The sequence below is a fragment of the Dipteris shenzhenensis genome, chromosome 7 (assembly GCF_047967505.1).
Source record: "Dipteris shenzhenensis isolate YYH24624 ecotype China chromosome 7, Dip_SZ_1.0, whole genome shotgun sequence".
Taxonomy (NCBI): domain Eukaryota; kingdom Viridiplantae; phylum Streptophyta; class Polypodiopsida; order Gleicheniales; family Dipteridaceae; genus Dipteris; species Dipteris shenzhenensis.
This window is the reverse complement of record NC_141602.1, coordinates 5864418-5881740: the sequence shown is the minus strand read 5'-3', so window position 1 is coordinate 5881740 and position 17323 is coordinate 5864418. Positions and strand designations below refer to the sequence as shown.

At 45.0% G+C, this 17323-nt stretch overlaps 1 protein-coding gene across 2 annotated transcripts in view; it reads right to left on the bottom strand.

The window, feature by feature from the left end:
• Positions 1–13598, bottom strand: part of LOC147899864 (delta-1-pyrroline-5-carboxylate synthase 1-like) — a 59922-nt gene extending 46324 nt beyond the window's left edge. Inside the window, exons 1-5 of one of the 2 annotated variants that reach the window (XM_087377487.1) lie at positions 13521–13598; positions 13340–13402; positions 13187–13261; positions 12982–13085; positions 12740–12842 (exon numbers count right to left, since the gene is read on the bottom strand). In XM_087377487.1, coding sequence (XP_087233613.1) covers positions 12740–12842; positions 12982–13085; positions 13187–13261; positions 13340–13390 — 333 coding nt within the window. In that variant the 5' untranslated portion in view covers positions 13391–13402; positions 13521–13598. The remainder of the gene's footprint in view (positions 1–12739; positions 12843–12981; positions 13086–13186; positions 13262–13339; positions 13403–13520) is intronic. The other variant, XM_087377488.1, reaches the window with a different exon arrangement.
• Positions 13599–17323: the final 3725 nt, after the last annotated feature.

Sequence of the window (17323 nt, the reverse complement as noted above, 5' to 3'; positions counted from 1 at the left end):
CAAGATCTTCTGCCTGTAACGCCAGCATACCTTTCAAACAGCTCGCAGAGTCGCGAGCATTGCGGACTTCTTCCTCCAAAAGGCAGGTCCGAAAAGCTCCTGAGTCGACTTCGCACTCATAGCCTTGAAATCTCCGCGTATTCTCACTCTGGAGGATTCAGGAAGCCAAATGTGCTTGCTTTAAGCTCTCATTGTCATGTACCGCGCGCTGAAGCCTCTCGAGATTCGGCGAGCCCAGGTGCGAAGCGAGGAGGCTGCCTATATATATTTGTTGGAAAGCAGCTTCTCTGCTGTCGGACGCATCGCCATGTTCTGTGGTGGGGGTTCACGGTAAAGTAGAAATGAATTCGAGCGACGGAATGCATTTCTCCAGGAAAGAAGGAGGTGAAGAATAGAGCCCGTTGTAGGTCGCGGGCGTGGAAGGAGCTGCTAGTTGCCAAGGTCGATCGAGGTCGACGCAGTCCCATGGTTGTCGTTGCAGTCCCGTGTAGATTTGGCTCGTTGAACTCTTTCTCTTCTCTCTTCGAAGAGAGATCTCACTAAAGCTTTACTTGTTCTTTGCAGAGATAAGACTCCCTATCTTTCCTTTCTTACTCCAAGTACAAAGGAAGCAGAACACTCTCTCTCACCGTAGATCTCTCAATCTCTCAAGAATAGAATTCTCTCGCAGAAGAACAAAAAACTTTCAAAAACTCTTGAAGGAGATGAACGGAAATATCTCACCAAATGGACGGAATTTTCTCTCAACGGAAGTGAAGGGAAGGATCTCACAATCACTCAAGAGAACTCTCAATCTCACAATCTCTCTCACACTCTCAAGAAACTCAATGTCTCAGCGGAAGACGAGGGTGCTCTGATACCATGACAAAATATGAAGAGGGGAGAGGAGAAGAGTGGAGATGAGGAGAGAGGGCACAGCTAGAGAGCACACCACAAATGACTAACTGTACACTAGAATTAGTTGAAAAAATAGAATATATACAAACCCTTTTAGGGTTAGGGTTAGGGGATCTAACCCTTTCCTTTATAGCACTCTATAAGGTTAGTGCTATGCACATATGATCACGTGATGGTGCTATGCACACATGATCACATGATGTTGAGCGTGAACTCTCAACACCTCCAGGCCCTCATTTCTCATCTTCTGGATCAGATGTTCAGGGAGCAGGAAGGAGCAGCAAAGCCGCACCAGTTGGGCCTATGATCAGGTGAACTGGGCTGAGGAGCTGTAGACTTAGCTCACAGAGGACTGCCTACCTAGGTTGACACACAAGGCATCAAGGTTGAGAAGATCATTCTATATGGAAAGTCTACAGACGCTCGAGGTGGAGCACACGGGCTCAAGTCTAGAGATAGCCAGCAGATAGGAGTAGTACCTTGTGGTAGGATCAGAGGACCACACCATTGGTGGGACTCTAGATCTATCTCTTTTGTATTATGTCCATAGCTTTGGACGGAAATATATTATTTTAGTGGTTTTTCTATCTAGTTGGTTCATTGTCTATTGATGAGTCTACACATCTATTTTATGCACATAAGTTTAAGAAGTTTGTCATTCCACACCCTACACCACACTGTGTGAGCTCCTGGGCTATTATATCAGTCTTCCGCTGTGCGTACCCTCTGTTGGGTGATTTCTATCATGGTATCAAAGCCCAAGTAGGAGGCTCATAGGTGTGAGAGCCTGAAGGTAGGGACCTTGCTGAAGGATGACCCTAATTCAAAAGCTCTTGGAAATCGACTTCCACGATTGGAGGACTATGCCCTTGCGAGGAGGGTGACTCAGGTTCAATCAAGTGCGTTCTAAGTTCTGGTCTGCTGAAGATTGACTTGCTATGTGGTTTAGCAGCAGAGATGTCGACCTCTTCAACCTCTTCAGCCCCTGCTCTCCCTTCCTCCTCCCCTAGATTTATTTCTTTCATCATCCCTAACTTTGGAGAGTCTAGGAAACTGGATGGGACAAACTCCCCGATGTGGAAGGTGAAGATCTGGAGTCATTTAGTGGCTCGGAAGCTGTGGAAATTGACAACGGGAGTGGAGGTGAAGCCGGAGAACATGGTGGACAGACAAGAGAATATACTCATGGCAGTAGACGGAGAGGAGCTCGAAGCTTGGGAAGGCAAAGATACCCATGCCCTGGCAATAATCATAGGAACTACGGCGGAATTTGTGCTTCCTCACATCCAAATGGTTGAGACTTCAGTAGCATCAACTCTACAATCTTAATATGGATGAGGGAGATTCGGTAAATAACCACTTGACGAAGGTCAAGGTGGTTCAGGATCGACTAGCATCAATTGGTCAGAAGATGGACTCGTGCCATTTGGCCTTGATGGTACTGAGGAGGCTACCTCGGAGTTTCAAAAGCTTTGTAACGACTGTGACAGCAGGACAGAGAACCAAACCTCTAACGTTTGAGGAGTTGGGTCCATTATTGCCACAGGAAGAAGCTAGGGAGAAGCTCTACAACAACAACAAAGACGACAAGGCGTTGCTAGCAAAGGCCAAAGCAATGTGGTAATTGAAGAGTTGTTCCTGGTGACATCTCCATGTGTTACTGAGGTCAGGTAGGTTGACTTAGAAACCACAGTGATGATGTTGTGGGTCGGCGAGGAGTCAGAGACATTTGTGAAGGTAAAGGACAGCATGGAGTGCTTGGCATCTCCCACATGCATGGCTGTTGATACTGACACGAGGGTTGATTCCATGGAGTGCGCTGGGGTCTCATGTTCCAATGGATGATGTACTTCAGAAGGGGATAGTACAGGATTACACAGGCTATTGGTGTGTGCCTCGCTGAGGTGCATGGTTTGCTTTCAGAGCACGCACACGGGCAGTACAACGATCTAGTATGTACTTGATGTTCTTCATTTGAGCCTTTATAGCATGCCGTGGAGAGACTCTGCTCTTCATTTGTCTCAGGTAATAAGGAATTTGCCTTCTTCAAAGGCAAAAGGGGAAGTGTGGGTGCTTCTTCAAATCTCGAACATAGATTGCTGGAAGGTGATGGACAAGGTGTACTGAAGCCAGAAGAGTACCTGCTTGAGAACTCTGTGAGAGTTCGTGGTCCAAGTTATCTGGAGATAAACATTGGTTACGGACCTTGCCAAAGGAAGGACGGGTTGAAACAGACCCTCAAAGCATGGTGCTTGGAAGACTCCAAGTTGTTCACTCATTATGAGGGGAACAACTGAAAGATCGTGATGGCTGGATTGCTCGAGTTCAAAGGCAGGAATGTGACTGCAGGTGGTGGTGGTGCCGGGAGGTGCCACCAAAGATGGACCTGTGTACTAGGATGGTGTGTGGAAGCGGAACCAGGCCTGGTGGAGCAAGAGCCACTAGATGAAAAGCCAAGAAAAGATTTAGACATCGAAGTGTTCCAGAGGACTACGACCAGGGAGTTACTGGAGCATCGTCATCGACGTGTATGCATTGGACCGAGATGTCTCGGTGAGAGTGCCCCTTTCTTCTGGGCCGCGGTGCTGTCTACTGTCAAACCGCTCCAGTTGCTGCGTTTGTTGAAGTCCTCTAGATTGAGTGGCTTTTGTGTTTTCGCCTTGTCACCGTTCCCCTCCCCATCTCCACGCGTATGCAAATTTGGAGTGAAGGGTCTCCCGCCTAGTCTCCTATCCTCATCCCCCTACTCCCTTCTCATTCATCTATGAGATAGAGCACATTGATTGGGTTTCACCCATCGTCATTGTGCCTAAACGCAACAAGAAGCTCAAAATGGACAATATTCTGAGTTCAAAGAACCGATTCATAAGATCCGCAACAATGTCTTGAAAGCAGATTTTAGTATGCAGGCCACCTCCCCATCTGTAAGCCCCCATATGAAAAGAGCATGGGGGGGTGAACCTGGGTCTTGAGAGACTGACACATGGGCAGGCCACAAGGTAATGTCTGCCATGTGGGCAGGAATCAAAGAATGAAGAAAAGAGAGGTACTTGGAGGAGCCATGAGAGGGCTGCAACAAATGGAGCTTATGGATGGAAAGTCGGCTATGGCTGCTCGGCTTGGATCAGGCCTGGCCGCAGCACCAGATGGCAGAGTATTCCCAGAAGATAGACGCGGTGTGGCAAGCCAAGTGGCGGGGTACGTGGGCAGGAAAGCAACCTACAACAGGCCCTGGATATGGCGCAGCATGGCAGGCCAGAGAGAGCCTGCAGAGGGCTGCAAAAGGCAGGGGCAGAGGGCATATTTGGAGCAGCACCAGATGGCAGAGTATTCCCAGAAGATAGACGCATGTGTGGCAAGCCAGGTGGCGGGGTACGTGGGCAGGAAAGCAACCTACAACAGCCCCTGGATATGGCGCAGCATGGTGGGCCAGAGAGAGCCTGCAGAGGGCTGCAAAAGGCAGGGGCAGAGGGCAGGCAAAAAGGCCTGCAAGAGGCTCCTACAATGGCAGAAGCAACAGCCCAAATAGGGCCTGGCAAAAGCCCATTTATAGGGCTGGTTGGACCAGCCAACCTGGTCGGATTTTATAGATCAGTCTGGTCGGCCAGACTGGTCGGTTTTTGCAGCAGCCCTTGGGGGTTATAAAAGGAGGGCCTCCAGGCCTTCATTTCTCATCTTCTGGAGCAGATCTTCAGGAGAGCAGCACCAGTTGGGCCTATGATCAGGAGGTGAACTGGGCTGAGGAGCTGCAGACTTAGCTCACAGAGGGCTGCCTACCTAGGCTGACACACAGGGTAGCAAGGTTGAGAAGATCATTCTGGACGGAAAGTCTACAGGCGCTCAAGGTGGAGCACACGCGCTCAAGTCTAGAGATAGCCAGGAGATAGGAGGAGTACCTTGTGGTAGATCAAAGGAACACACCATTGGTGGGACTCTAGATCTATCTCTTTTGTATTGTGTCCATAGCTTTGGACGGAAATATATTATTTTGGTGGTTTCTCTATTTGGCTGGTTCATTGTCTATTGACGAGTCTACATATCTATTCTATGCACATAAGTTTAAGAAGTTTGTCATTCCAAACCCCACACCACACTGTGTGACCTCCTGGGCTATTCTATCAGTCTTCCGTTGTGCGTACCCTCTATTGGCTGATTTCTAACAGCATAGAGGGGTGTGCAAGATGAAAATCATGGGGACAATTGAGCCCTATGTGATTCTGGAATCTAGGGACCATGAGCTTGACAAGGTGGATGGCTACCCACATTAACCAAGTGCTTCCACAACATTTGTGGTGTAAGAAATCCTAGATTTACTATATTTAGAAATGTGCTAAGGAATATTTGTATTGCTTCACTGTCTGTAGTGTCATCCATACAATTGGGCCTCTCTTATATAGAGAGTCAAGAGTCACACATGAAAAGGTGTGTACTCCAAAGTGTATGTGCATGAAAAGGTGTGTACCCCTTGTGAAGGGTGTGACCCTTGATGAGAGGGTACATCACAATGGTAGTGTCTCTTCAATAGAATGCCTCTTGTGAAGGGTTGTGCCTCATAGGAAGTGTCAATCGATTAACAATTACCATAATCTGAGTGTTACCTCTGAAGGATCATGGTACTGTTGTAATATAATCCATGGAAATACTTTCCCACCTTTTAGTTGGAATTGGAAGAGGCTGAAGAAGTCTTGCTGGAAGTTGTCGGCTTGCTTTCATTTGTTGACAAGATAAGCAAGATGTAACCATTTTGATGACGTCGCTTTTCATCTGAGGCCAGTAGTATGTTGCACTGAGTAACATGTACGTCTTGTTGATGCCTGGATGGGCAGCATAAGGAACTACATCATGCTCTTTTAACAAAAGACATCGAACATCCTTGTCATGTGGTACACAAACGTGATCTTGATAATACAGAAGGTCGTCTGTGTAAGAATAGAATGTGAAAATGTTGTGTTCGGAACTCGAAGGTTGATCTTTCGAAAGAACTTGTACTTCTGTGCTGAAGTCTTTATCATTGAGATACTTCCCTTTGAATGAATTCGGAACATCCACAGATAACATAGAGATTACCATAGCTGATGCTAGAGTTAACCTGCTGAGAGCATCTGCAACTACATTGCGTAGTCTTGGAATGTACTCAACGGTCATGTGAAAGTTGGCCAGAAACTCAATCCAGCATGCTTATCGAGCGTTCATGACTAGCTGAGTAAAGATATACTTTAGAGAGTGATGGTCTGTCTTGACCACCGAGTCAGCTCCCATGAGATAATGTTTCCAAGAGCGATAAGCATGTACAATGGCAAGAAACTCCTTATCATAAACCGGGTATCGGGTTTGGATATCAGAATGTTTATGGCTGTCAAAAGCAATGACTATGCCTTCTTGCATCAAGACTACTCCTGTAGCAATGTCAGAAGCGTCAGTCATGACCTCAAATGGAAGGTTTGGGTCAACAATAGCCATAACTGGTGTGGTAGTGAGTGTTTGCTTGAGTTATTCGAAACAGGCTGATGATCTGGGCCAGGAAAGACTGGCTGGGAACCAGGGCAGCAAATCGGCAGATGGAGAGCAGCATATGGCGTGGAAATAGAGGCGAACCTACGTGACAAATTTCCATACGAGCGTCAAACGGGAATTGTCATTTGTTTTTGGCTGCCTAGGTTGGGTGGTTGCCAAAAATTAAAACATGAGTTGCCTTGTACCTAGGGTAGTCTAGGGTTAGGCCTTGGGTGTAGGGCTGGTTGCCCTTTTTAGGCCCTCTAGGTACCCTTTTGTAGGTTGGTGCTTGGTGCCAAAGGGTGTACCTATTCTAAGGGGTGTGACCCTTGGAATAGGTGTACCATTTCATGAAGGACTGTGACCCTATTTTAAAGAGGGGTGTCCCTACACGAAAAGATGTGTCCTTTTTTCCACGATGGGGTGTATCCCTTGGGTGAGGAGTCAAAAACTCTTCATCAAAAGGTGCGTCCGATGGTGAAAAAGGTGCGTCCCTTGGTTTTGGGATAGCCCAAGCACATCAAAAGACACAATTTTTTTCGTGTCCATTCACATCAACTCGTGATGTGAGGGAGATAGAGAGGCCACTGATGACTTTAGGTGGGATTGGCGCTAAAAATTTTCACACTCATTCTCTCCATCTCTTCCATGCACAACATGCATGGATGTCCTTCTAGCGGTAAGAGATGTATCAGATAAGCACTAGAAGGTGGGAGGCATTTCCTACGGACAGGAGCGAAATTTGCTCTCATACCACTGTAAGAAATCCTAGATTTACTATATTTAGAAATGTACTAAGGAACAAAAAGGAGACTAAAATAGCTAAGAACAAGGAAAATTTGTATTGCTTGAGTGTCTGTAGTGCCATCCATACAGTTGGGCCTCTCTTATATAGAGAGTGAAGAGTCACACATGAAAAGGGTGTACTCCAAAGTGTATGTGCATGAAGAGGTGTGTATCCCTTGTGAAGGGTGTGACCCTTGATGAGGGGGTACATTACAATTGTAGTGTCTCTTCAATAGAATGTCTCTTGTGAAGGGTTGTGCCTCATAAGAAGTGTCCCGTCGAAAGGGCATACCCTTCCACAAGTGTCCATTCATCAAACCATCCATAAGTCTAAGGTATAGAGAAAGGAATATGTTGGGGTAAAGGGCAGTGTGCCCACCCACTTGTACAGTGCCCATGTATACTCATATATATATGATAGAGGAATAAGATGGAGTAGCTTTTGCTCCACCACTTTTGGTGTCTCCTATCCCTTTGTGTGTGCTCTCCTCTCCCACAACTGGTATCAGAGCTCGAGGAGAAGAGCCTGAGGAGAGAGTTCAATGGAGCCATCGAGGGAGCCCAGGCTGTTGAGGCACCCATGAGCGTGTGTTGCAGGACACTGTTGTAGAGCCGTGAGTAGGAGTGGTTGGAGAAGACATCATTTGGGAGCTTCATTGCCTCGTTGATGGAGGCATTGCTTCGTAGATACTTGCTGGAGATCGTTGACGGCCGTAGGCTTGGGCTTGCTTGTGAAGTGTTTGGAGACTCAGATCCGATCGTAGGAGCGTCATTTAGGCTTGCTACTACTGCTACGGCTAGAGCTTTGAGCGATGCGTTGTTGTTAGGACGTTGACTGGAGAGGTGTGATGCCGTGCGATTGGCGTTGTAGGAGTTGCTCAATGCAGAGGTTTCTACGTTGGGGTGTGCTGCAGGCTGGAGTTGAGGTTGAGCCTTCATTGGAGAGCGTTGTTTGGAGAGGGCTGTAGGGAAGCTCTTCGTAGCTGCAGCTGCTGCAGATGGCTCGTGAGCCACTGCGAGCTCCTAGATGGAGTAGATAGGAGTCTCTTTCTCTCCATACCCTTCTCCTTCCCGTGAGCAAAGGAAGAGCAGCCCAGTGATAGCAACAACATCCACTTTGGAGAAAAAGAGAGAGTTCTTTGTTTTTAGTCTGGAAATCTGACAGTATTTCAGACAGTAAAAGTGAGCAGAATGCCATTTTCGACAGCAAGTATTTGCAAATCCATAAGGACTTAGGCTCGGTGCCCAACAGAGGAGTCGGAGAACTTTGGAAGGGCTACGTTTTCTCTGTTGACAACTGTCATCCGAGTTTACAGTACAGAGTTATTTACTGTCCAAAATAGGGACAGTTCGTGATCAGTGTGCAGACAGCCATTTTGCAGACTGTATATCTTTTCACCTGTGCAGAATCTGCTGCTGTGTTCAACTAGAGAGTTGTAGATCCTTCAAAACACTACAACTTTGCTGTTGGACGCAAGTTGATCCAATTTTTGGATCAAAAGATATTTCTGTTTAAAGACAGTGACAGCACAAGTACAATGCCATTTTTCTTTTTGCAGATGTCACAAGGGTACAACGGATGCATGATATTGTCGCTTACTTGGATGCACAAATGATATAGTGGTACATGCCATTTGGATGCCATTTTGGTTGTCAATTGACACATTTTGGATGCATCATTCCTCACATGCTGTGAGAGGTCTCAAGGTTGAGCAGAAAATACAGCCTTGGTAACATTTGTGAGGTGTCTTGATGCTGAGTTCAGGGACATTGATAGTCACTTTACATTGATTTGGTTGGGCATTGTACTTGCCATTTTGCTAGTGTTGCAGTTGACATACGGGGTGATCTGCTGGATGTATTTTGACCATTTTTTGGGGCTGTTTTTTGCTGGAGCAGATGAGTGCTGTAAAGGGCGGCAAACATACAAGGAAGCTGCTGTTGCTGTTTTTATGACAAAACAGTCATTTTCAGGACTGAATATCTCTTTCCTGGTGCGGAACTGCACTTTGTGCCGAACTGGAAAGTTGTAGTTCACAGAACACACTACAACTTTGCTTTTGGAAGCAAGTTGATCCGGTATAAGTTGCAGGAGTTACAGCCTCTGCAAAACCACAAAAAGTTGCAGTCTGCTGTCTATTTGTGACCAATGTGCAGGAAGCTCTTTCAGTGAAAAGATATCGCTGTTCAAAAACAGGGACAGCGTGTTATTTTGCCCAAAGTGGCTGTGAGGTATTGTTGTAGGGATTTCTCTTGCAAATCAGTGAATTGGGAACTCACAGTAAATTATATAAAGTGATTGGGATCTCACTTCAGTCCAAGGGCATTATTGGCATTTTGGCAAGTCACTTTGGCACATTTGGCAAGTGGTGAATGCTTGATTTTGTTGCCAAACAATTGCGCGCTTGAGGTGATGCATTGGTGATGCAGTAAATGCCATTTCGATGCATTATGGATTTGCATTGGTGGATGCTGCACTGATGTTTATGGATAGTTGAGCTGGGCTCCTATTGCCATTGGTTGAGCAGGCATTGCTCATTTGGTTCAGTGCATTTCTTATTTGGATTGCTAGGCATTGGCAGGTTACTGGGCTGCATATATTCTTGTTTATGCCTCTTTATGGCTGAGTGCTTTTGAGCATTGGATCAGCCAATTTATTTGGAGACCTGATTGGTCTGGACAACACTATATTTTTTGGTCATTTGGGTTGCCTATTGCACTATACTGCTCTTTGGTTGTGACCTATTGTGCCACAGATATGGCATCTACAACTGGTAGTGCCCTCTTTGATATTGAGAGGTTGGATGGATCAAACTTTCAGTATTGGAAAGAGCAGATTTATGGTGTGTTAGTGCAGAAGAGGCAACATAAGCCCATTCAATGCAAAGGTGTCAAGCCTAATAGCATTAAACAGAGTGATTGGGATGACATGGATGAGCAAGCATGCTCTATCATTCAGTCATCACTCTCGAAGTCAGTCTACTTGCAGGTACAGGATGGTGTACAGGGTGTAGATTGCCATGCATATGAGTTCTATACTCGTATAAACTCAAAGGTCGGTCAATTGGTAGAAACAGGTCATGTTCAAGGGGGAATTCCAAGAGCAAGTCTAGCTCTCGGACTTGTGTTAGATGTTTCTATTGTGGAAAGTATGGCCACATGAAAAAGTATTGCTGGAAATGGCTGAGAAAATACAAGAAGAAGAGCAAGGTTAAGAATGACAGGAAGAAGGAGAAGAAGCATGTTGAGCTTCAAGGCATCGATGCCAAGGTTTCCACTGACAGTAGCAGTGATGAAGGCATTCTTTTGTCTATGTCTAACACCTTCTTCTTGGCCACTAATGTACCCATTCTTGGTGATTGGATGTTAGATCCATGTGCTTCATGTCATATGACCCCTCATAGGTCATGGTTCAGTGCATATCAGGAATGCATTGTGGAGAGTGGTTTGATGGGCATTGATCATTCTATGGATGTCTATGGTTATGGGGATATCCACCTTGTTATGCCTAGTGGCTCTATTCTTGTTCTACAGAGGGTTAGACATATACCAGGACTTGCTATGAGCAAGATCAGTACTAGACAGTTGGTTGAGGCAGGTTATCATGTCTCTTTGGAATTCTTTGCTGGGGCAGCCCATATCCCTTGGAGTGGGAGGTTTTTCCCACGATGAGCAGGTTATAAAGTTGGGACAGCCACGATTACTTCCTGATTTTGGTCAGAGACGATCAGATGTCTCGAGTATTCCACAGGTTTATACTCCTATGGAGATTGTTGATGCATCTTCTATGGACAGTTACAGTTTACTTCCAGGATGCGGAGTGCCTCTTGCAGATGAGGACGAGGCTATGCATGGTGAGGAGGAAACCTTGGCTAATGATGCCCGGTATGATCCATTGGCTGGTTATGCTAGGACAGATGTGGTTTCTGCAGTTATTGACTCGGGTCATATTGCGCATGGGCAGGAATCATTGATATGTTTACTTCGTAAGTGCCTCCATGGCCAGAAGCAATCCCCTCGAGCTTGGCTTCATAGGTTTGATACCGTTATGAGAGCTCTGGATGTGATGCGCAGTGAGACAGGTTATGGTCTCAGTATTCAGGAGGTTGCTATCCTTCTGAGGTTACTTGCCATATGGTTCCTTATGGACAGGGATGCTTTGCAGTGGGAGCTGCATGGTCCTGATGATGTTTGTCAGATACTTGGTTGTTTCAGTATGGAGAGGGGGAAGTTACTGAGTACTCCATTGCCTGTATTGGCTTCATACTTGAAACACAGCAGGTTTGACGATCACAGATTAGTTGAGCAGCAAGTTATGGTTGATATGGCAGCCATAGTACTTCATGCATCCATGATTGTGTTGAGACTTGGTTCTCACATGTTTGCCATTGGTGCTACACTTCCGTTGCAGTGGGAGTTGGTAGCATGATTATGGTAGATTTTGGCAGTAGGGAAGCGGTTGTGGACATCAGGTCCTTATGCTTCCAGGAGCAACATGCAGGTGATGCAGGTTGGGTAGACCAGCAGAGGTCTATTGTAGGTTATGTGCTTATGGTCACAGGTGGTACAGAGACATTTTCTCTGCACAGTGACAGTTCGGGTGCTATGGACTTAGCACAGGAGCACGTGGTGGTGAGAGTTCACTCTCCCAGTGAGATCTGGCGTGAGATCTTGGTTGACAGGCATCTACAGCTTGTCATTTTCTATCCTGCAAACCTGATGTCTGCTAGCAACCTATCCTCTATGCACTTTGCACATTGTAAAGTACCGATGGGCATAGGATGATGGTGTGGTCATCTTGTTTTTCAGCCTATGGCTGATTATATTATATGTGTACTATACTCCCTTAAAGGCACACTGCCTTTAAGTGGGAGGTTGTTGGGGTAAAGGGCAGTGTGCCCACCCACTTGTACAGTGCCCATGTATACTCATATATATATGATAGAGGAATAAGCTGGAGTAGCTTTTGCTCCACCACTTTTGGTGTCTCCTATCCCTTCGTGTGTGCTCTCCTCTCCCACAGAATACGTCACAGATCGTGACATGTGGCAAAGAGATAGGTGGCATGCATGGCCGGAAGGAAGCTTTATGTCAAACCGCCACTTGCAATTTTGAGGACAAAATTATTTTGGGTGGGGATAGTATGTGGGCCAAAACTGGGTAAGTAGCAGTAAAGACTATTGGGCTTGGGCCTAGAAGGGATAGCGGCAATAAGGACTACTTGGGCTTGGGCCTAGAACGGTTAAAAGGGATATAGTTGAGGCGACTGTATAAGCCCACCTCACTCCCATTGTAGATTCCCATTTAATGTGACTCCTACAATCCTAATCTACATTCAGCTATCATGCTCTCTCTCTCTCTCTCTCTCTCTCTCTCTCTCTCTCCTCTACCTTCCCTTTCCTCATCTCTCCCCTTTTTCCTGCCTCTCGTTAAATGTCTCTCCTTCTCCTAAGCTGCCCCATCCTCCTCATTTTACAGCAAATTTCACCATAAGTTTACCACTCATTCAGAGAACAACTTTAACTCCTGATATAGGAGACTCATACATAGCAGCTTTTTAAACCTGAGTTAAAAGGCTGTCATAGAGAGCCATAAGACCACTCTGTCCGACCGCGGCGCACGGCTTCCCATCAAGCTCAACTTGAGGCTTTTGTAGATCTACAAAACTGCCAACCCAACACAGCAGAGGTTAGTGATGAGTAGGAGAAAAAAAGCCAACTAACTGCTAAGAGGAATATACAGAAAGTGTGGGTCATAATTGTCCATTAGCCATGTAGCGAAGGAACAACCATGCCCAACGTATACCTGCTATTCATGAGACGCTGGTAGCGCAGCTTTTGTCGGCCCACACCGACTGCTCCAGACGTCACAAGTACTATCTCAATACCTTCAGCTATCAGTTCCTTCACCTATTTTCCAAGCCTCGTAGAAAATCAGAACATCGTCTCAAAAATGCTGAAGTATCGGAGTCACTCAGAATTCCCACTTCAAACAGCGGAGTCAAGCGCACCTGTTCGCAAAGAGAACCGATTCGCCCCACGGCAAGCCGCCCATCTGCTCGTGTCACAACAGCTGTTCCGACCTGCTCTAAGCGTGCTGCTACGAGATTAACACTCATCAAAAATTATGATCAACACGCAATGAGAATGCCAGAGATCATTACCTTAATGACAACGCGTTTCGCATCTTTCACAAAAGTCCTCGAGCGATCCATAGCATCTTTGAGCTGAGAAACTCAAATTTTGACGAAGTTACAAAGAGGTGAAACCGTGACACCACTCTTAAGAGCAACGGTTGCAGTCGTGGAAAAAAGAGAGCTGCTCCAACAAGAGAAAAAGAAGAACCTCGATATGACTTGGGGCCTGCAGAGACAGACAGCTTTCTGCCTCAAAAGGCTCGTCTGCAGATGAGCATTGAGTACACAAACACAGTGCGGGCAGAGAAAAAACCGAACTTAAAGGCAAGCACACATTTGCAGCAAAGCAGGGATTGGGCTGTAGGGCTTCAAGAGAAGAAGATAGAGTTCAAGCGAAACACAAGTTCAAAATATAGTATTTAAACGTTGGACTGTTGGCTTTTTAGCACTGCCTGCCTTCGAAACCAGCCCTCTATGTTGCTTTTTTCCCAAAAAAGTCCAACCTTTCCAAGCTGCAAGGCACTAGTGTCTCACGAGGATATTTTTGGCCTGCCCTCAAGGGGAAATTTAGGAATTCTTAATTTTTCATTTGAATTTTCGGCCTCCCCAGGCTATATATATATAGTAAAGGGTGGGTTATGAAATCAAAATTTATTTTCGCATGATTTCTTGTGTTCTTTTTCTTGATTGGTTGGCACATGGACCACTAAGTCTTCATCAGGAGTACATCTAGGGAGAGGGATGCGATGAGGCAGTGGTCCACTGGGTATTCACGGACCACTGGGTATTCACTAGGGGTACCTTGAGGGGAAATGTATGGTATGGTATGGCATAGGGGAGGCGAAGTGAAGGCGATGGAGGGATGGTGTGAGCCAAGGTGCTTTTGGCAAGGCATGGTCTGGTTTTCTAGTATGGCGCCGCGTTGTCATGGAAGTGCATCATATAAGGACTCATCAGGCGATGGTAGGAGAGGTGACATTGCTAGCTTCTGCATTGAGGTCTGTTATAGGTTGTTGGCAATGGGGGTTTCAGATGATACGATGGAGACCGAAAGACGTGGCACTCTGTGCTTGCCTATGTGATTTAACTTCCTTCTTTCCACTTTTTGTTAGCTTTCGTTGATTTTGTTGTGGACAATGACCGTGGTGCGTCACTCGTTTCATTTTGGATACTCATGGTGGTGCCCTTGGCATGTTGTTATCGACAGAACTGGCAGATACCTGTGTAGATGACTTTGATTATTTCAACAACGAGGCGTCTTTTGATTTCAAAGGTTGATAATACATACTGTCCTTTAGTTGCACCCACTTCCAACTTTGAGGTTTGGATAGTATTGTACATTTAATGGGCCTGCGGATGAATTTCTATCATGTAAGGTCCATTCAAATGGGCCTGCAATACCGTAACGACTGTCTTCTCCTTTTGAAAGTGTTGTACATTCAATGGTTTTGTGAAGGGGAACTGGCAAGCAAATTATGGGAGGTGAGTGGAGTAAAGCTTTTGGTCCAGTGACTGCAAATGACTGGAAAATGTAAGTTTGAGTAGAGGCGATCAACCCTATTGTCTAAACTTTAATAGGCATGCAATACCGTGATGACACTCTTCCCCTTTGAAAAGTGTCGTATATTCAAGTTAGAGAAGAGACGTTGTGTAAACTTTTTTGGTTCATTCTTTTGTGTTTATACAAAGGATAGATGTAATTATGGAGTACCATAGTGACACCTTTACGCTTGTACAATCTATCATGACTTCACACTCAACTAAACAATCAACGTCTAGCTTGCTAAAGTCAGCGAACTACCAACCTCTTTGCACACCTAGAAAGTCCACCTTCTGGCAACTATAGTATGTGATCTTAGTTAAGCGTCACGCTCACCTATAGGTAGCTAGAGCTAGCTATTGGATATAGCTAGTTACAGCCATAATGTTTGTTATCAGCATATATGGATTTGCCTTAGCCTTGTTTTCCAAGTGAAATGGGACGATAAGGTATCTCTCTTTGTTGAAGTACTAAATCATGTTGAAAAGAGCATGGATTCATTGTATATAGTGTCTGGAAACATTGAATGAGCAGCATCTTCCCTCAAGATCGGAGTGCGCTAAGGTGCCCTAGCAAGTAGAGAATAGTGTCCTTTGGATTATGTACATAGACTAGTCTTTCAATATACAGTTTGAGTTGTATACTGACACATAGCTTTATCCTACAATCAGTTTGGTGGTCAAAAATTACCATAGTTTGGTTTGAAGATTACGAGCAATTGAGAACCCTTATCTCTTTGGTTTTATATCTCCTTCATAAATGAAAGATGGCCTAGAGCCCATCTTCGCCCCTTAATCCTATACAATTGAGTCTCTGTTTTCTAGTTTTTCTTCAACATTTAAGCAAGCAACCATCCATCTTTTAAAATCATACTCTGAGCACTCCAATGCCCCTTTAAGAGAGCAATGAGAAGTTTCACCATTTTGACATTCCAAAAATACTGGTAGCCGTGTATCACAAGTAGATGTGGTTAAGTTTGAACAATACCTTCCATAATGAACTCTTCAATCTGTGAACACATCAAATTCCTAGCATGCCTGCAGTACCTTGCTATGTTGGGAGGCCCTATTCTCTCTTTACATCAGTTTGCTTTGGAGAACCTTTTGGTATCAGTTTGGTGCCACCACCCACATTGACTTAATATAGAGAATGTACTCTTCCATTTGTGAATACATCAATGCCTAACAAGGCTACAATACCTTCCTATGTTGTGAATAAACAAAACTGAAACATGCTTAGTTGTGAACCATAGGCTTCAATAAGAGGGATTTCTTCTTAACTTACTTTCAGATTGCTACATAGGTTTTGGGTTCATCTATGGATTGTCACACCTCCCTTTGTTGCTGGCATTCTTTTTGTAGAACCAATACTCGATCCTACAATTCTTGTGAAAAAAGAACAATCACTTAGTAGGGGTGAGCCCAAGCTTAAGGCCCCATGTGAGGATCTGGGCGAAGAGGTTATCATTGAAAGTTCAAAAGTAGAGCTACATGTAGGCAGTTGCATGCCGTCTGTGGGGTAGGACCCTTGAAACGCATGTGAAAGGAAGGTGAGGTACCAAAACAGGGACATATATGCAAGGTGTCAAAAAAAAATCCTTGGGTAAAGCCCTCCAGCTTGCTGAGAAGGAAGCCTATGTAGAAGGTAAGTTTGGAGTATTGTTTCCTCTTGTGGTTGTATCTCTTGCTTTAGAAGCTTAGTGACAAAATGCTTGCAAGAATTTTCATCTCAAATGCTAGGTTTTGCACATATTGCTACAAGTACGTAGGTTGCTCTTGCAGCATGACCATCCACTTATTTCTTGAGTAGTTGCTTGCCCCATCAGAGTTAGTATCAAAAGTTGGTCATCAATGCTTTGGATTGCATACAACTTATAGTAGTGATTGTGTTGTAAATGTGCTGAATGAAGTGGACTTACATGGTAAGCTTCTTCCCAATAAATATAGATACACTATTTGATGTGCCAATTCGTTGGTCATGGGGAAAGCATAGTTGAGACCAATTCTATTTGGTTGTGTACTCCAAGGGTGCCTTGCAGCTTCTTGCATAAAGATAAAGCAAGGGATGAACTATGATTGCTTAATGTTGATCTTGTAGCATCAGTTGTTTCTTGTCTTATGGATGATCTACTCACCTTAGCTTGATTGATGAAGGGGTAGGAATATAATCTCAATTCACGCACATAATAGATGAAAATGTCATTGTGTGTGCATTTATTTTCCATGTTGCTCTTTGTTGTGTGTGTTCACTTGCGATGCAATAATATAATTTTTGTTGATGACTTGAGAGGAAAAGAGCAGGGCACTTAGTGATACATAGGTAGGCAAAGGAGGAGAAAGAAATTGGGGGTTGCATTCAAGGCTTTCAATGTCTTACTGGCACTGTGGAAAATGCAACAAGTAAGCAGTCCATAATAAAGATTGAATTAAGAGATGACACATGTTCCATTAGTTCATTGAAGGGAGGTGTGA